Below are 17,248 nucleotides of genomic sequence, written 5' to 3'. Positions count from 1 at the left end.
GGCGACGTCCGAGCCGGCATGACTCTCCAATTTCGTGTCACTCTCATATTTGAGGTAGGCAGGTGAAGCATTAGGGGGTCTTTTGCCCAAGGACCCCTACTGGAAAGTTGGGTACCAACCGGCATTTGAACCCCGGTCTCTCGTATTAAAGGGCGGTCTCCCGTATCAAAGGGCGGCGCTCTTAACCACTATGCTATCCAGTCGCTATATATATATATATAGTTTGAAACAGTACTTCAGTGAAAAATAAGACCCAGTCTGAACTTCAGTCCAAATATTTACCCAAACCTGAACCATCTTTAGATGTGGATAAATTAAATACCCACTTTTGCTCCCCAACAGGCCTCCTTTTGCCTTTTGATTCTGCTGAAACTCATCACATTTTCTTTGCAGGTGTAGCAATCACTGCTGGTGCTCTCTTCAAATCTTGTAAGTTCCACAGGGTAAAAGATATGGTGCTCTCTTAAAGTGAGACACGCTATAAGGCTGGCTAACAAACATGTGACTAAAGCGACACCCTAATAAGAGTTTGCACACTCCAGTACAGACAAGAAGGTATTAGAATTTATATTTCAAGGTGGAATGAGATTGGTATAAGAATACAATGAAATTTGTCGTAAGCAACCACTCAAGGGACCAAGCAAGTTTCTTACCGGTCTGTCTTGTAATGGATTACAAAGAATTTGAAGAAAATATTTTATTCTAGTGTGTTACCTGTGCATTTCTTGATATTGCTGTTTCTTTTTCCATGTGATCCTAACTTGCATCCAAAATTCTCTTCCCAAAATTCTGCAAACCACACATTTCTTCGATTATTAGCAAGGGTACGGCTCCGAAAATATCTATCAAATCCTAAAAATAAAATAAAAAAAATTAAAAAACCATAAAAATATGACACAAGATGCAGAAGAATATATTTATAAGTTTTTAGTGGATTTGTTTGGATTGCATGAAAAGAATGCAATGCATATCTGCATTGCATAGTCATATTAACGACCTGAATACAGATTTTTTAAAAGAATGAAGTGGTATTTGGGAAATAAAAATAACTACATTTGCTATTAAGATTTGTTTTAGAAAAAATGTTCTTGAAACTGCTATAGCAATTATTTGATGAAACCAAATAGATAATGCTGCTGTGAAATACTATAGCTGAAGAAAATGCAATGCGGGTAATCAATAAACACTCCAATTCAACATCAATATATGGTAAAGGCCCAATCTTGCAAGGTGCCAAGTGCCCTCAATTCCCATGGAGGTCTGCATTGCATTCAGTACCCCATGAAGTAAATGGGAGATTCTCATCAATTAAATATAAGTCTTAAAGTGTGTCTTTTGTGTCATTACTATAAGTTCTTACCATCGATAGAAGCTCTTTTGGGCAGAATGGTGACTGCTCCTTCTGCAATCTCTTCCTGTTGGTAAACAGGTGAAATTTTTGACCCCCAACTATCTGAGCCGATCCAAAGAAAATGTCCAGTTTGATTAGTTTTTTTGGCTGCTTCTAATATTCGCCTGCAAATAAACAAACGACTAATTAGATACAATGCATTTACCAAGAAATGTTACTGACTAGAGTCCCCCTGCAGCATTGGTTTTGGCTATACACAAATAGCCTGTCTTTAACCAATTAGTCAATTGTTCTGACAGGCTAAAGCATATTTCTCAAAAGACACAGAGCTCAGCACTCAAGCTAAAGGACGGTAAATACTAATTTGCCTCATCCTTACCCTTAAACATATTATTCTGTCTATCATTCTTATTTGTTTTATCTCTTTCAGTCCTCAAGTTACAATATACAGCATCTTCATTCTTAGTAACTAAGAAGTTTTGGGGTCTCAGTGGAGCAGTGGCATAGCATACTGCATAATGGCAACCTTACATTAGATTGAAATCTGAAATCTCTTAGGAAATCAGACACGGGCTCCCAGAAAGGGACTTTCTGCAAAGAGGTGACTTCTGCAACATATAAAATTAAGAAAACAAGCACCTAATATCATCCTCGTTTGCAAACATGATCACTGCTCGAGCATTAGGAGTTTCCAACAAGCGCTTGATGATCTTGTCAAATTCTCCCAGTCTTGGTTCACGGGGGATTTTTAGTGACTGAGCGATGCAAACGCCACCTGCATACGCACACACACACACACACACACACAAAAAAGCAAAACTAATTAATTGAGGTGAAACTCTGAGCTGTTTATTAATACTTAACTTAATAAACTCATGGCAAAACAGACAAGGAAAACAAGATACCAGTTTGATTGGAGGAGACAGTTCAGTCAAAAAAACTATCATGTCCAGAGGGAGTGTCTAACTCTTCTAACCACTTGCAAAAATCAGCAATGATTACATGCAACTCAAAGCTTAAACATGATGACACCTAGTGCAAGTTACCTATGTGTTTGTCATTCACTGTATCCAAAACTTTAAAGAACATATCAGGCCAGATCCTCAACTGGGGTAAATCGGCACAGCAGTGATTTAAACCTCTTGAGAATCTGGCTCATCATTTTGTCACAGGATTACATTTAGCCAAGAAAAATACCTGTGGGTTGACAGTTACCATGCATTCAGAATGTCTTTTCCAGGGGTGGGTAAGCAGGACAATGATTAATAGTAAATATTGTGGTTAGAGGAATGAGATAGCAAACCTGTAATCCTTTCATGGAAACCAGACTCTGAATTTTTCCAATTGCTATTACAGCATTTTTAATTAAGTTGTCAATCATTTAACCATCTGGGTTGTCAATGAAAAGTCTAAATTACTAATTGCTGAATAAACACAAACTTAGAACCATATATTTATGGGGTTTTTTCCCTGACAGAAGCAGGAACTGGAGCTAATTTAGAACCTTTACATTTTAACTGTTCAGCAGGAAAGGATCCTTAAACTCAATGTTATCCAATGGAATAAATCCTGCAGTTTTGGAAGCTGTCTGCAGGACAGGTGGAACTTTAAGACACCATGGTTATATACATTTTAAGAATACTAGGCAAGAAATTCACTGAGAGCCTCTCTTATGGCACACTTAGTCAGGAGGGGCACCAAATCATTGTACCTCAGGGTTTTCAGCCCTTATATATTTGTTGGGTTTTTTTAAATATTATTTACCGTAATTACTTTTTCCTTAAATTCAGGCTCCCTAATAGCCTTCACTCCAGTCCCAGATCTTCTGAAACACCTCATTGTGAAGGTGATACAGTCCAGGAGCAATGGAATCTGAAGAAGTGCAGGATCCCAACAGTGACAGCTAAGGTTTTCTCATGTTAGGGAGTTTTAAAGAATAATTTTAAAACTTTAAAAATAGGTTATAACCTGGTGGGTTTTGCTCAAATATAGGATCCAGATTTGTATTTGGACCACTTACCGCTATACTATGCACAATCCCATTGACCTCAACTATTCTCCATTCAGGTAGATCACAGTGCAGGGTCAGGATTTAAGTAAGTCACTAGCAGCTATCAGTATCAAACAGTATGAAACTATCAATTGTCATGAATAAAAATGATGATTTTTTTTAAAGTTTTTATGAAAATCAGTGGATTTGGTCAAGGACAAAAATGTCACCTTTTTCATCACTGTTCATGGACTTCTTTATGACAACAATCATATTCTCACCAGTTTGGTGAAAGAGAAAAGTTGAAAGTAAAACATGGTGTTTTAGTATTTCACATTAAAACAAAAACACATTTTTGCATGTGAAAACACCTTCCATTTTGCTGCAAAAACAATGTTTGTGTTGGAAATAGGTTTGGGGGGGTTGTTTTTCTTTTTCTTCTATAAAGAGGGTAAAGATAGAAAAAATTGTAAATTATTACATTTGTTTCCAGTGGGATGTTACCATTTTTGCTGGCAACAATTTTTTCTCTCATAGCTGTATTAATAACCAGGTTCTCCCCAAAAGATTGCTATTTTGTCAGTAACAAGAAGTAAGAACAAATATTAGGTGATCCTAATATCTACCAGGTATTTATGATGATTCAATGGTGATATAAATGACAAGATGCTATGAAAATGTTTGGCCAATATTTCTAAAAATAAACTAACCTATTCTAACATACAATCAGAAAATAATCTCTCATTCTAAGCTATTTCTGAGTTAACAGATTTGCATACCTGACAATGAATGCTAAAAGAAATATTGAACAGATGTACTGTAAATGTTTGTCATTTAAGTAATATGAGTTTTCTGGTTTTAAAAAAGTAAAGGCTTGAAAAACAACATTAAGCTCTCAACAGTAGCCAAAGTCATCCAGGCATGGGAATGAAAAATGACATAAAATAATAATAATTTGTTACCTCATAAATTTCTTGAGTATAATTTTGAACCCCTTCTACTCATGCAGTGGCTCTTAGGAAAAAAACATTCTCTCTACATGAAATGCAACCTCAAACATTACAAATGCATATATATTATATACTGCATATTGCCATCTACATGGAATGGATATCAAGAAATGAAAAACTACAGTAGCTGAAAAGTTATTTTCCTGGAGTCCAAATAGTGTAGCAAAAACACCTTTCCATCATTATAGCATTAAATTCAGTCATGACTGCACTATGCAACTTAACATCTCTGCACTGAAGGTCTATTAGGAACAAAACAAAATGCACTTCAGCCTTATTGTTACATTTATAATGATTTCTGCAAGCTATCTTCTGACATAGAAAACATTTTGTGTATATCCATATCTATTTATTACTTATACTGTTGTGACAAACAAGTAATAGCATATCAATTTACACTTAATGATCAGATCTCCAGTTCCTAAAGCATAACAGAACAACATTAAGGTGACACCCAATTGTGTATAGGTACTGCAGATTTGATCCTAAAATGCAAATATCTACACTTCCTTCATTCAAGTCCAAAACAACATTAGATCAGTGTAGTATTTTTATGGGTTTCTTATGTTTTGTTATGTTTTTAGTATCCTTTAATTATGAAAATCTGAAAATATCAATCTGTTAATGGATGTATTGCCAGACTTCTGGGGTGATTTCATTTAGGGCAGTCTACACTCAGTGTCCACAAGTCCTATTGATGTCAAATGGAAATTTATTTATTTGATTTCCTTAGACTTAGATAAGCACATGCTCAGAAAGTTAAAAGAATGCCTACTCAGGTCTGCATGTGCCCTAGACAAGAATTCAAACTGCAATCATTAAAATGCATAAGTCTCTTAGTTTTTCCTAACCAACATTCGCCAGACGGAAACTAGACCCTGAAATTGAGTTGTAGGTGCTCACTCCCTTTAAAATCAGATTCTAAACTGGTTTCTGCTATTGTTGAGGAAAAAACTGAAGGAGCAAATTATCTAACTAGCACAAGGAGTCATTTCAGACATGCATATTTATGCCTCAATCCTGCAATGAGAACAGCACAGAGGAATCCAAGCAGAGCCCCAGTGAAGTCAATGGAACCATCCTAGAAGTTCTCAGTTCAGGACTGATAACTTAATAAAGAAACGCCAAACTACAGTCTGTGAGAACTATCAGCATGGTCAGTGAATGATAACAGCTCTTATGAGCATGTGAGCAACTTGGTCACTTACAAGCCCAGATCCGTAAAGCTAGTTAGGTACCTCTCTTCCATTTATTTCAGCTGAAGCCTAAATACCCTTGTGGATCTGGGCCCTCCTCTCCTATTTGCTAACTATTGTGTTACATAGCTGCTACCTAAAATGTCTAAACCAATGACTTATCTTCCCATCTTGTATTTATTAAAAGCATTTGTGAAGAAAATCTGAACAGTTACAATTACTGCCTGCCATACTCAGGAAGAGGCCTTTATACAAGGCATACAAATCATGTTTCTTTCTGACACAGGCTGATTACTTATATATCCTTATGTTTGAGCACTCTCTTTACCCAAGAATTCCTGCTGCACAGAAACTCTCACTCTTCTAGAGAGAGATGGAGTTATATTTTAATTAAATTTACAACATACTATGACAAATATGATTTACAATATGGCCTTAGTAATGGTTTTCTTAGAACAAAACTGTGATGCCTCTTGATATACTGTGATGTCTCTTGTAGTTGGCTGTAAATACAGCTGGGTGCATAACATATTTGGGTTTGCTGGCAATTCTGGAAAAAACTGTTTCAGGTCAAATCAAAAACAAAATTTCTCAAAATTTTCTGAGACTCAAAATGTTTAAAAATTGTTTGGGATCTTTTAAATTGTATTTTGAGCATCTTTAGGGTATATTATATGTGTACTATATAAATCATAGGAAATTTAGAAATGAAAAGTCTGTTTGAACTGAAAAATTGAAAGGTTTCATTTCAAATATGCTGAAACAAACTATTCTGGCTGTTTGGAATTTGTCTTTTCCCCAAAATTAACAAGTCAGCAAAACTAACTCAAATCTGCAAAACATTTTGGTGTCTCTGCATACATATTTTTGTCAACAAAAAATCTCAGGCAATAAATTTTACCCAGTTCTAGCAGTAAATGTGTTCACATATATTTTCAAATCTAGTCCCCTGTCCCGCAATCATTTGCACATGTGCTTGACTTGTACTCCCATGAGTGGTAAATTAAAGCCCATAGGACTGCTTGGGTCTTTGAAGTTATGCAACTGTATAAGTGTTTGCAGAACCAGGGCCCTGGATACAAAACAGTTCAGTTGGAGCCTAAAATTGGCTAAAACATTACCACTGATCGCTCTCTCTCTCTCCTTTCATAATATTAATATATAATAAACAAACAATACATACTATGTTCAGAATATTCCATTTCTAAATAAAGAGCAGTAAACCCAACATCTAATAAATGAACATTTCCCTTCTTCTAATCAACTTCTGATTTTAAAACCAGTGTTGTTAAAAATGATCAATGAAATTGCTATACAAGAAGGCTTTATATAGGTTGCACTGATAGACCTATACAGATGCACACAGTTTGTACAGCAGAAATCATGACTCATCTTTGGTGTATTATGTGCCTCCATGGAAGTATGAGAAGGAGCAGTCCCTGTGCTCCCTTGAAGAGAGAGAAGAAATGCCTCTACCCACTCAGGTACTCTCTCTTTCTCAGTTTCCCTATCTGTAAAATGGGAATAATACTTAACTACCCAGAGAGATTGTTGTGAGTAGAGATGACTGAAACTCAGAATTTCCAGTTCACAGGAAATTTTCACTTTTTGGTTTCAGCAATTTAATTTAATTTATTATTTATTTATTGCAAATTTGAAATATCCTGCAAAATGGAGATTCCAAAAAAGTTCATTTCAGAAACACCAAAAAATGGAGTTTCTGAAACAAAATATACTCCCCATGATCTCTGGCAGAAGCTGTTCCTGAGAGGTGGGCAGCTGTGAACCTGACAAGAATCATGTCAATTTCACTCAGCAGCTACCAGGGATTCCAACTCTACCAACAGTGGCCAGCTGGCTCCCAAGTCTGGCAGTCTAGGAAGTCTGGAAGCCTAGAGACTCAGGCAGTCTAAGGAACTAGCAAGCCTAAGAATCTCCCAAATCAGCATCAGGGAGCCCAGAAGCCCTGTAAGCCTCAAATACGGGCAGGGGTCTGCCCTGGAACCACGACTCTAGAAGCCTGGGCTGTCCAGAAGCCTGACAGGGGAAATGGCAGGGAACCAGGCAGGGATCCTCTCAGGGACTGTTGAGCCCAAATTATTTGAAAACATTTTGGGTTCAATGAATTGGCACTTTTTGAAGAAACTGTTGTATTGGAGAATTTCCGACCAGATTATGTGAAGATTATAGCTGGTTAATATTTGAACAGTGCTATGTAAGTGATAATTACTGTCTGGTTTTGTCTTTCACTTAACAGCTAATAATCTGTGTGCTTTTAAACACAGGATACAGTTAGACCTGGTTTTACAGACAATGCATTGTTCAGTTGTTTTGTTTGTTGTGATTAGAAATCATGTCCTAAACAAATTGTTCAGTGCCAGACTTGGCCAGTTTACAGGCGCTAAGTATAACAGCAGTGGGAAACAAGATATCAAGCCAGCAATGCATGTTCGTGAGATACTGAGTACTGTAGATTTAGAAGATAATACCAGTACTTGGGATCAATACCTTTTGCTTTCCTTTGTGTTTCTATAACAAGGGCAAAACTCTGATAAAATGGTAGTACAATGCCTATGTCATTTTGGAGGTTAATCTTATGGTGTGTTAAATACATATTTTACCTCTCATGGACAATTCACAAGGTGGAGTTCTCACTGTAAACAAATATTCAGGCTAGTAGAAGTGGATGTTGGTGGAAGTGATACTAAATGGGTATTTAGAAAATAATAGAAGACACTGTTGTAAACTTGTGACTCCAAAAATAAACAGGACACAGGGAACAAGCTGAATGGCTAACTAAGGGACACATTCTACCTAAAGTGACCAGACAGCAAATGTGAAAAATCAGGACAGGGGTGGGGGGTAATGGGAGCCTATATAAGAAAAAGACCCAAAAATTGGGACTGTCCCTATAAAATCGGGATATCTGGTCACCCTAATTCTACTAGTCTGAGCAGTACCTAAGCACTGCATGCTTTAGACCAACAGCATTGAGATCAATGGGAGTAAACTATTGCTCCAGGTAGGGTGGCAGAATATAGTCCTGAAATTCAAGTTTATTCAGTTTTGGGACCACAACCACGCAGCTCAGAACTACTTAGCTTTTTAAACTATTTTGTTTTCCCATTTATACAGTCAACAGTAACACTGTAAAAATGAAAAAGCATAGATCAAGGTCTGTACTTGCTTTGACATAACTTCATTTCTCAGAAAATAGAGGCATTTGTCTCATCCCTCAATCATCACTTATGGCACACAGTTTTTTCACAACAGTTTTGGAGTAATCCATATTGTTTCGTACAGACTCACTAGAAAATAACAGAAGCATTATTAAGGGCAGTCCTGCCCTTGTATGGCCATCCTTTGCCCTCAATTGCTTTCAGTTACTCCTTTTTATTTCTAAAATAATTCAAAGATCATAGAATCTGCATAGCAGTAGGCAAAATAAGCAAATAAATTCTTAATACATATGTAATGATAGTCTCCAGGTAACTCTTCATAAATATATAAAGTCAAATTCCAAAGTCCTTGTTCCAAATTGGGGAACTGGCAGCAGGGACTCAGAATAAGCTTCAGCCAGGCATCATTTTCTAAGACAACTGGTCTCTTATGCTGAAGGCTTTTCACTAGACTTCACTGAATGGTGAAGATTTGGGACAAAATGAAGTCAATCGGATTGCATGTAGGCACAGAATATGCCCGCAGAGAGGTAGCAGGATGGTGATTTTTACAGAGACTAAAAAAAGATAGGAGAAATGAAGGATTATCATCCCCATTATCCAAATGAGGAATTGTGACATAGATTAAATGACTCTCCGATAGTCAGACAAGAAGTCCACAGCAGAGCCAGGAACTGAACCCAGGTGTTCTGAGTCCTGGATAGAACAACCTGGATTGAGAATTGATTTGCTGGTGGGGTATGCAAGCTAAGATCAGTGCTTATTTGCAGCTGTGGTGGTTTGCTTTCACAGCAGAGGCCAAATTGCTCTTGGGAGTTATATTATTGGGCAGAGGTTTGCCTTAATTTCTGTTTAAAAAAACCATAATTTTAATATATACAATTATTTTTCTACAGGTTCTAAGTACAGCCCTTCAGATGTGAGGAAATGGACTAAATCCACTTCCCTGCAAAATTACACATGTACCTATTTTTTAGGTCAAACAGGGTCAGGCCTGCAGGAACACCCAGTGTTACCCTATGCAATGATCTTGGACTGCATGAGCCCTTGAAGTAGGGAGACCAGAAGTCCCTTTTTTTAAAGCGACAGTCCCCTATCTAAGTCCTCCTGCAGCCAGGGCCAGCTCTACCATTTTTGCCGCCCCAAGCAGGAAAAAAAAAAAAAACCAGCCACCCAGACTGTGCCGCCCAAAGAATAGAATGCCGCCCCTTAGCATGTGCCACCCCAGGCACGTGCTTTCTCCGTTGGTGCCTGAAGCCGGCTCTGTCTGCAGGTGCCCTGACTTTTTCTTTAAAATGGGCAAATTGTCCTGTATTTTCTGTCTCCCCACCTCCTTTCTGCCCCACCTCCCCCATCAGTAGTGGTGGGTTCTGCTGCTGGACAGATCCCTGCTTGCCAGCCACTCGCCCACAAGCGGTGAGTAGGGGGGGTCCAGTGTGCAAAGCTGATGTCAGGGCAAAGATGCAGTGCTTGGGGCCAACCGCTCCCCCTGCTGGTCTGTCAGCGCAGCCCCCGCTGCATGTTGGCTCTCAGCCAGCAGTACCCTACTCCCCGTCCCATTTCCATCTGGCGCTGGCTGCGCACTGTGAGCTGCGGTGGCTGGTGAGTGCAGGCAGGTGACAGGCAGCAGTTGGTTATGTGTTGTCTCTGCAGCCCGCCCATCAGCCCTTTACATTCTCCCCCTCGTGCTGGCCTCTCCGTGCTTTGCCCCTTCACACACACACACACACACACACACACACACAAAGCCCTGCTGCTCCTCCATATCACCCCCACCCTCCGATGGGGTGCATCCCACTCCCAGCACTGTGCAGAGAACAAGCCCCCCGGCGGAGTGCTCAGCTCATCAACAGCCTGGCTGGTAAGGCTCCTTCCGTTCCCCACTGCCTCTGGCTGGGCACTGGCCAGGAGGAGCCAAGCCCTCTATGTGCCAAGCCCCACACACAGCGCTGGCACAGGGAAGCCTCTCCACCCCTCATGTAAGCTCTGGTGGAGTGGTCGAAGGGGGGAAATTTCCAGCCTGTTCACACCCCGAACCTGCAGGCTCCACAGCCACCCCCGGAGCAGGAGCTTAGCACCCTCTTCTCCCACCTTCTCCACCCAGTCCTGGGTCCTTCCCCCAGGGAAAGCGGGGATGCTCCGTTCCCTAGGCACCCTCCCCTTCTGAGCCACCTCTCTGCCCGGGTTCGCTGACCCCTGCAGCAGTCAGGTTCCCTGGGCCCTGGTGCACAATGCATCCTTAGGGCTTAACCCCTTCCTGCCTGCGCTGTAGCTGAGGAACAAGAGGCAGCTGGGTTATGTCGGTGTAGGGTGACCAGACAGCAAGTGTAAAAAATCAGTACGGTGGTGGGGGGTAATAGGAATCTACATAAGAAAAAGACCCAAAAATCAGGACTATCCCTATAAAACCAGGACATCTGGTCAGTGGCCAGCAGCAGCCTGGAGGTATTAGCTGTGCAAGCAGGAAGGGACAAGCCACAGGTGCGGAGGAGGCGGCGGGAGAAGAAGAAATAAGCGCCGGAAAAATACAGGCCAGGTCCTCCCTTCCCACACTCCTCCTCCTCTGAGGCTGGCAGCACCTCCTGTCCCTTCCCTCCCACACAGTGTCGAAAGTCTGCTGCTGGCCACATTTTGGGGTGAACTCTGGCAGAAATCTGGGGAGGGTGAGCATGTGACCCTGTGTGGCCCCTCCACCCACATGTTGCCTCAGGAAGATGCAGCGCCAGGTACCCAGAGAGGCGGGTCCATCCTGGGGGCCCAAAAAGGCATGGAGGGCAGATAGCACCAGGCAGGGAGGGTCAGGTCAGTCAGTCACCCCTCGTGGTGTACGGGAATGTGTGTGTGTCAGCTCTCCCCATGCGTGGGAGGGGTAGGATGTGTGTGTCATCCCTCCCTGTGTGAGCCTTAAAGATAAGGTAAATAAAAAGAATCCAGCTGTGCAGTACTTCTTTTTAACAGGGGCTCAGTCAACTTGATGTTAATTTGAATTTTTGTACTGCATAGTTCTGACTGATTGCTGTTGAACTCATTTGAATATGAGTAATTTTACCAGGTGTCCCACATTCAACATAGGGAAATATGGTCACCCTACATTGAAGGCTTTCAGTTTAAGAAGCTGTTCAGATCTTGAACAGTGTGGATGCTTAGAATCTGAATATTGGAAGGAGTGACAGTTGACACAGGGCAAGTGACAGTTCAGAGTAGCGGCTATGCTCCTGCTTTCACTGCTACCAAGGCAGGGCACCTTTAGGAATTGTCTTAGGGTCATTTAAGTTGCAACCAGTTGGCTAAAAATCAGCTGCTTGTATCTATCTTTGCTAACCCCAACCATTTTCTATTGTAATTTAAATTTGTAGTTGTTCAAGTCTAGATGGATACATTTACAAACTAAAGATTAAAGTTCACAGGTTTATTTTTCAAAGTCAGTGTTTTGCTTCTTGTAAAACCAAAAATCTTGTGGCTTATCATTCCCACAAATTCCTGCACAATACCCCAGCAAACAGCTACAACATTAGCTGATGCTGCAGTCCATCATGGTAATGTTCTTTGATGTAGATAACAGAAGGAAAAACATTTAATAATTTATCATACTTTGCTTTGAAAGCTTCAAGCAGCACTCAGTGTCCAATATACTAAAACATATTGTGTTTTGATGGATGATATGAGATTTTGTTGTGATCTATTAAAAGCCAGGAAAGGGGGCATGTTTAGACCCACATCAAGTTACTGGGGTTTAGTGAAAATGCACGTATTCTTTTGCACAAATCTTTAATAGCTGAATGGTAGTGTGTTCAATACGTACATGAAGTCATTAGCTCCCCTACTCGTGGCTAACAACAACAGAGAGGTCAAAGCTTGTGTCAATTACTCTCTCTCATTATTTCAGTAGATGGTCTTTTAAGGATGACATCAGCTTTTCTGTACTATTTTATGGCTTGGTGGTATTGGAAATGTTTAAAAATGTATTTACTTAAATTGCATGTGGTCATCAAAGAGCATCCACATTTCTGATAGGTGTGAATAAGAAACCAGAAACCCAGATATCTATAGCTGTAGCTATCTATCTAGATATAAAATAATAGGCAAAACCAGTTTTAAATCTAACATGTAAAGAAAGGAGGCAAAAAAAGTAAAAACTCAACCTTGCTCCCATAGAAGACATTTGGCCATTGACTTCAGTGAGCAGAATCAAGCTCTAATATAACGTGAAGAAAAGGGAAGTGGTTTTCTTTGTATTTTTATTTTGAATAGCAAAAGTTTCTGCAGCAGCAGTATTGAAAAGTGTGACCATCATCCGCCCCCGCACTGGAAGAGAAATAACTTCAAGAGATTTTATCACCATAAAGTGAAACTAATGAAAAATCTCATTTTTGCAGGTTTGCAAAAAAAGCAACACATTTTTCATTCTTGCTTTGGCTCTTCACTGCTATTTGTGAAAATGAAAGCCAGCATTTATAGTCCTGGAAGTGAGAGGCTGAGAGAAAAGCTCACCTGTAGTAAGGATACTTATGAATGGGTGAATATCACATCACCTGCCAAAAGACTGAATAAATGGGTTTTTCAAAGGGCTGCAAGGTTGTGGGCATGGAATTTTCCCTACAACTATGAATCAGGGTCTGCAATAGCTACATAGCTGGACTATAGTGGACACAGGATGCTATGCCAAAAGCAGGCATGGTCTGTGGACAATAGATTCTGACTGTAATTCGTTTTCAGTTACAATTGCTATTCATGTGTTGCAATTTTTATGAGTCATGTTGTTTTTTGCAGACATAATAGCTGATCTGAATGTCTCTTCCTCAGGGTAAGTGGCACTTTCTACTGCTAGTAGATTTGGAAATTGGAGAACATGTTGTTCTTGAATATAGTGTGCAAATAAAGGGACAATGCCACTATTTGTGATCCCACTTTCTTATTGGACACTGGTAATTTTTTAGTAAAGCAGGAAGAATGGTGTTTGTTTAGTTTGTTTTTTAGGGGGTAGGGAAGTTGTGGACAGCAGGGATTTCTAATCCCCCTAAATTTAAAAGGTTTGCAAAATGTATTAGGCTCAAACCTGGTATCATCAAATCAGATCAAAATAAGGCCTTTGAAATATATGAAACATCTTATTCTTAATTTAAATCATTGTTCAGTTGTATAAAGATCACTCCTCCTCCCTCCTCATACCTTTATGATTATTAGAAGAGATGTGTCTACGTTATAAAAATCAGATCTGGATCCAAACTTTGGGAAAGTTTCAGGGAGTTCAGAACCAGGGTTTTGATTTAACCTATTACAGAGAACATGGTCCAGATGAGGAAAAAAATCATTTCCAAGCTTGTTTTTTTTTTTTTTAATCCATCATCTCCAAGTATAGAGGCGATCAGAGCAGGTGACTCCACATGCTCCATTTTGTCAAAGATTTCATTTATTTCTGAAACTATTGCTTATTATCTGATCCTGCTCACATGACATGCGACTAGGTTGCAAAAGGCAAATATATCCCTGTGAAAAAGGGGTCAGTATCCTACCACCTCCATTGGCTACTGTACATTCCTCAGCATACACACTAGCTGATTGGTGGGGCTTGACAGGCCTCTGGCTGATAGAACATGCACAGTTGGTATCACAGGCCTGACACAGAAGCTTCTAGCATTCCTAGAGCTGTTTGCATGTGGTTTCTCCTATTTGGGAAATGGCTGAAGTTTGCCCAAAGCCTTTAGTTATACAAATGTACTCCTTCCCTCCTCTAGGCTAATTCAGCTCCTGCAGGAATCTTTGGTTTAACATTTTTTTAGGTTTCATTTCCACCCCCACCCTTTATTTTATTTTTAATATTTAATCAGTTACAGATGAAGGCTTTGTTGCTTTCTTAAAATCTCTAGACTGTGTGTTATCAATGGCTTCCTGGTGACCCATCTTCCCCTGCATGCTTCCTCTTGCTGTTGTGATGGTCAGCGACTGGCCTCAAATTGCCTGTTGTATTTTGTATTTTTTTCAGTCATCCAGAGCTGTTTTTTCTGATACTTTTGACAAAAATGTCTTTCTTATTATTTTGGATCTGTTTGGCCTGTTTTTCACAGCTTGTGGCTTCCTTTAATTAATAACCACCAGGGACTCCAAGCACCGAGTGCTCAGTCCCCATGGCCTTGCTTCTGCCCTTACCGAAATAGCAGGACTGTAACAGATGCATTGCTTATAGTGGTTTAAAATATAGCAAAAAAGGCCCCTCTGTCTCACTGTGTCCAGTTCTCAGTCAGTCATTTCTGGCATGCAAAAATGCAAGATCAGACCCTCTGTCTCTGTCTGGCTTCAGGTGTGCATTGCTGGAGTCACTAGTGGGGAAATAATACAAGTAGGGCTGTCGATTAATTGCAGTTAACTTTCATGACTAACTCAAAAAAATTAATCATAATTAAAAAAAATAATCATGATTAATCGCACTATTAAACAATAGAATACCAATTGAAATTTATTAAATATTTTTGGATGTTTTTCTACATTTTCAAATATATTGATTCCTATTATAACACAGAATGCAAAGTGTACAGTGCTCACTTTATATTATTTTTATTACAAATATTTGCACTATCAAAATGATAAAAGAAATAGTATTTTTCAGTTCACCTCAGACAAGTACTGTAGTACAATCTCCTTATCGTGAAAGTATAACTTAGAAATGTAGATTTTTTTTGTTGTTACATAACTGTACTCAAAAACAAAACAATGTAAAACCTTAGAGCCTACAAGTCCACTCAGTCCTACTTCTTGTTCAGCCAATCACTATGACAAAGAAGTTTGTTTACATTTATGGGAGATATTGCTGCTTGCTTCTTATTTACAATGTCACCTGAAAGTGAGAACAGGCATTCGCATGGCACTTTTGTAGCCGGTGTTGCAAGGTATTTACATTCCAGATGAGCTAAAGATTCATATGTCCCACCATTCCAGACGACATGCTTTCATGCTGATAATGAAATATAAGTTAATTAAATGTGTTAATTAAATTTGTGACTGAACTCCTTGGAGGAGAACTGTATGTCTCCTGTTCTGTTTTACCTGCATTCTGCCATATATTTCATGTTATAGCAGTCTCAGATGATGAACCAGTACGTTTTCTGAACACTTTCACAGCAGATTTGACAAAATGCAAAGAAGGTACCAATGTCAGTGTTATAAACAGATAGCTAAGGGTTAATGTCTCTTTCACCTGTAAAGGGTTAACAAACAGTAACCTGCAACACCTGACCAGAGGACCAATCAGGAGGCCTTTACCCAGCTTAAGGCGATGCTCATGTCTGACCCTGTGCTAAGCGCCCCGGACTTTGACAAGCCATTCCTAGTAACCACATATGCATCTGAGTGTGGTGTAGGAGCAGTTCTAATGCAGGAAGGACCGGATCACAACTTCCATCCTGTCGTGTTTCTCAGCAAGAAACTGTCGGAGAGGGAAAGCCACTGGTCAGTCAGTGAAAAGGAATGCTACGCCATTGTGTACGCCCTGGAAAAGCTACGCCCCATACATTGGGGATGGCGGTTCCAGCTACAAACCAACCATTGCTCACTAAAAGTGGCTTCATTACTGCCAGGTAAACAAACAAAACTGCTTCGATGGAGTTTAGCTCTCCAAAAATTTGATTTGAAATTCAACAATCTTTCAGGAGCTTCTACCAAGTAGCTGTCACTCTCCGTAAAGTTTCCCAGATCCACTGGTTAAAAATTAGTTCTTGAATGTAGAAAGTCTTGTAGTTTGACAATACTTAGTAGTATATGTAAGATGCATGGTGTTATTAATCTGTTTACTTCTAAAGTTCTAGGAAGAAAAATCACCGTCAGTGACGTTCCACTGTCTGCGATTTGGGGGCATGTCATAAAACAGATAGCTAAGGATTAATGTCTCTTTCACCTGTAAAGGTTAACAAACAGTAACCTGCAACACCTGACCAGAGGACCAATCAGAAGAAAGATACTTTCAAATCTCCATGAAGGGAAGCCTTTGTGTTGTGTTTTTTGGGTTTGCTGTGGTTCCTCTCTGGGACTGAGAGTAACTGGATATACTACAGGCTCTAATTTCATATTCAAGTAGTAAGTGCAAGTAGAAAGGCAGTTTAGTCTTTTTAATTGGTTCTTTTATGTTGTAAATGTGTATCTGGCTGGTAGAATTTTATATGTGTATTTGGCTGGAAGTATTTTAAATTGTTATTTCTGCTGAGAAAGAGCTTTTTCTCCAGTTTTCTATAAGCTGAAAGACCCTGTATATTTCTCCATCTTGCATTTACAGTGATTATCTTATTCTCCTTTCTTTTAATTAAATGTTTTCTCTTTAAGCCTGATTAATTTTTTCCCCTGTTAAGGTGGCAAAGGACTGAGTCTGTACTCACCAGGGAATTGGTGGGAGAAGGGAGAAGGAGTAGTGGGGAGGAAAGGGGAATATCCTCATGTGTTTAAGATTCACAGAGCGTTGAATCTTTCCTCTCTCTCCAAGGATAACCAGGGAGGAAAAGCCTGGAGGAGGGAAAGGGGAGAAAAAACCTGATTTC

At 39.7% G+C, this 17,248-nt stretch overlaps 1 protein-coding gene across 2 annotated transcripts in view; it reads right to left on the bottom strand.

Moving 5' to 3' along the window:
- GRM8 (glutamate metabotropic receptor 8) overlaps positions 1 to 17,248 on the bottom strand; it is a 517,546-nt gene that overhangs the window by 288,964 nt on the left and 211,334 nt on the right. For both annotated transcript variants that reach the window (XM_075065157.1, XM_075065150.1), the window contains exons 3-5: positions 1,991 to 2,126; positions 1,361 to 1,515; positions 715 to 852 (exon numbers count right to left, since the gene is read on the bottom strand). In XM_075065157.1, coding sequence (XP_074921258.1) covers positions 715 to 852; positions 1,361 to 1,515; positions 1,991 to 2,126 — 429 coding nt within the window. The remainder of the gene's footprint in view (positions 1 to 714; positions 853 to 1,360; positions 1,516 to 1,990; positions 2,127 to 17,248) is intronic.

This window comes from Chelonoidis abingdonii, chromosome 1 (assembly GCF_003597395.2).
Source record: "Chelonoidis abingdonii isolate Lonesome George chromosome 1, CheloAbing_2.0, whole genome shotgun sequence".
Lineage (NCBI taxonomy): Eukaryota > Metazoa > Chordata > Testudines > Testudinidae > Chelonoidis > Chelonoidis abingdonii.
The sequence above is the reverse complement of the archived record's forward strand: the minus strand, read 5'-3'. Positions and strand labels throughout refer to the sequence as shown.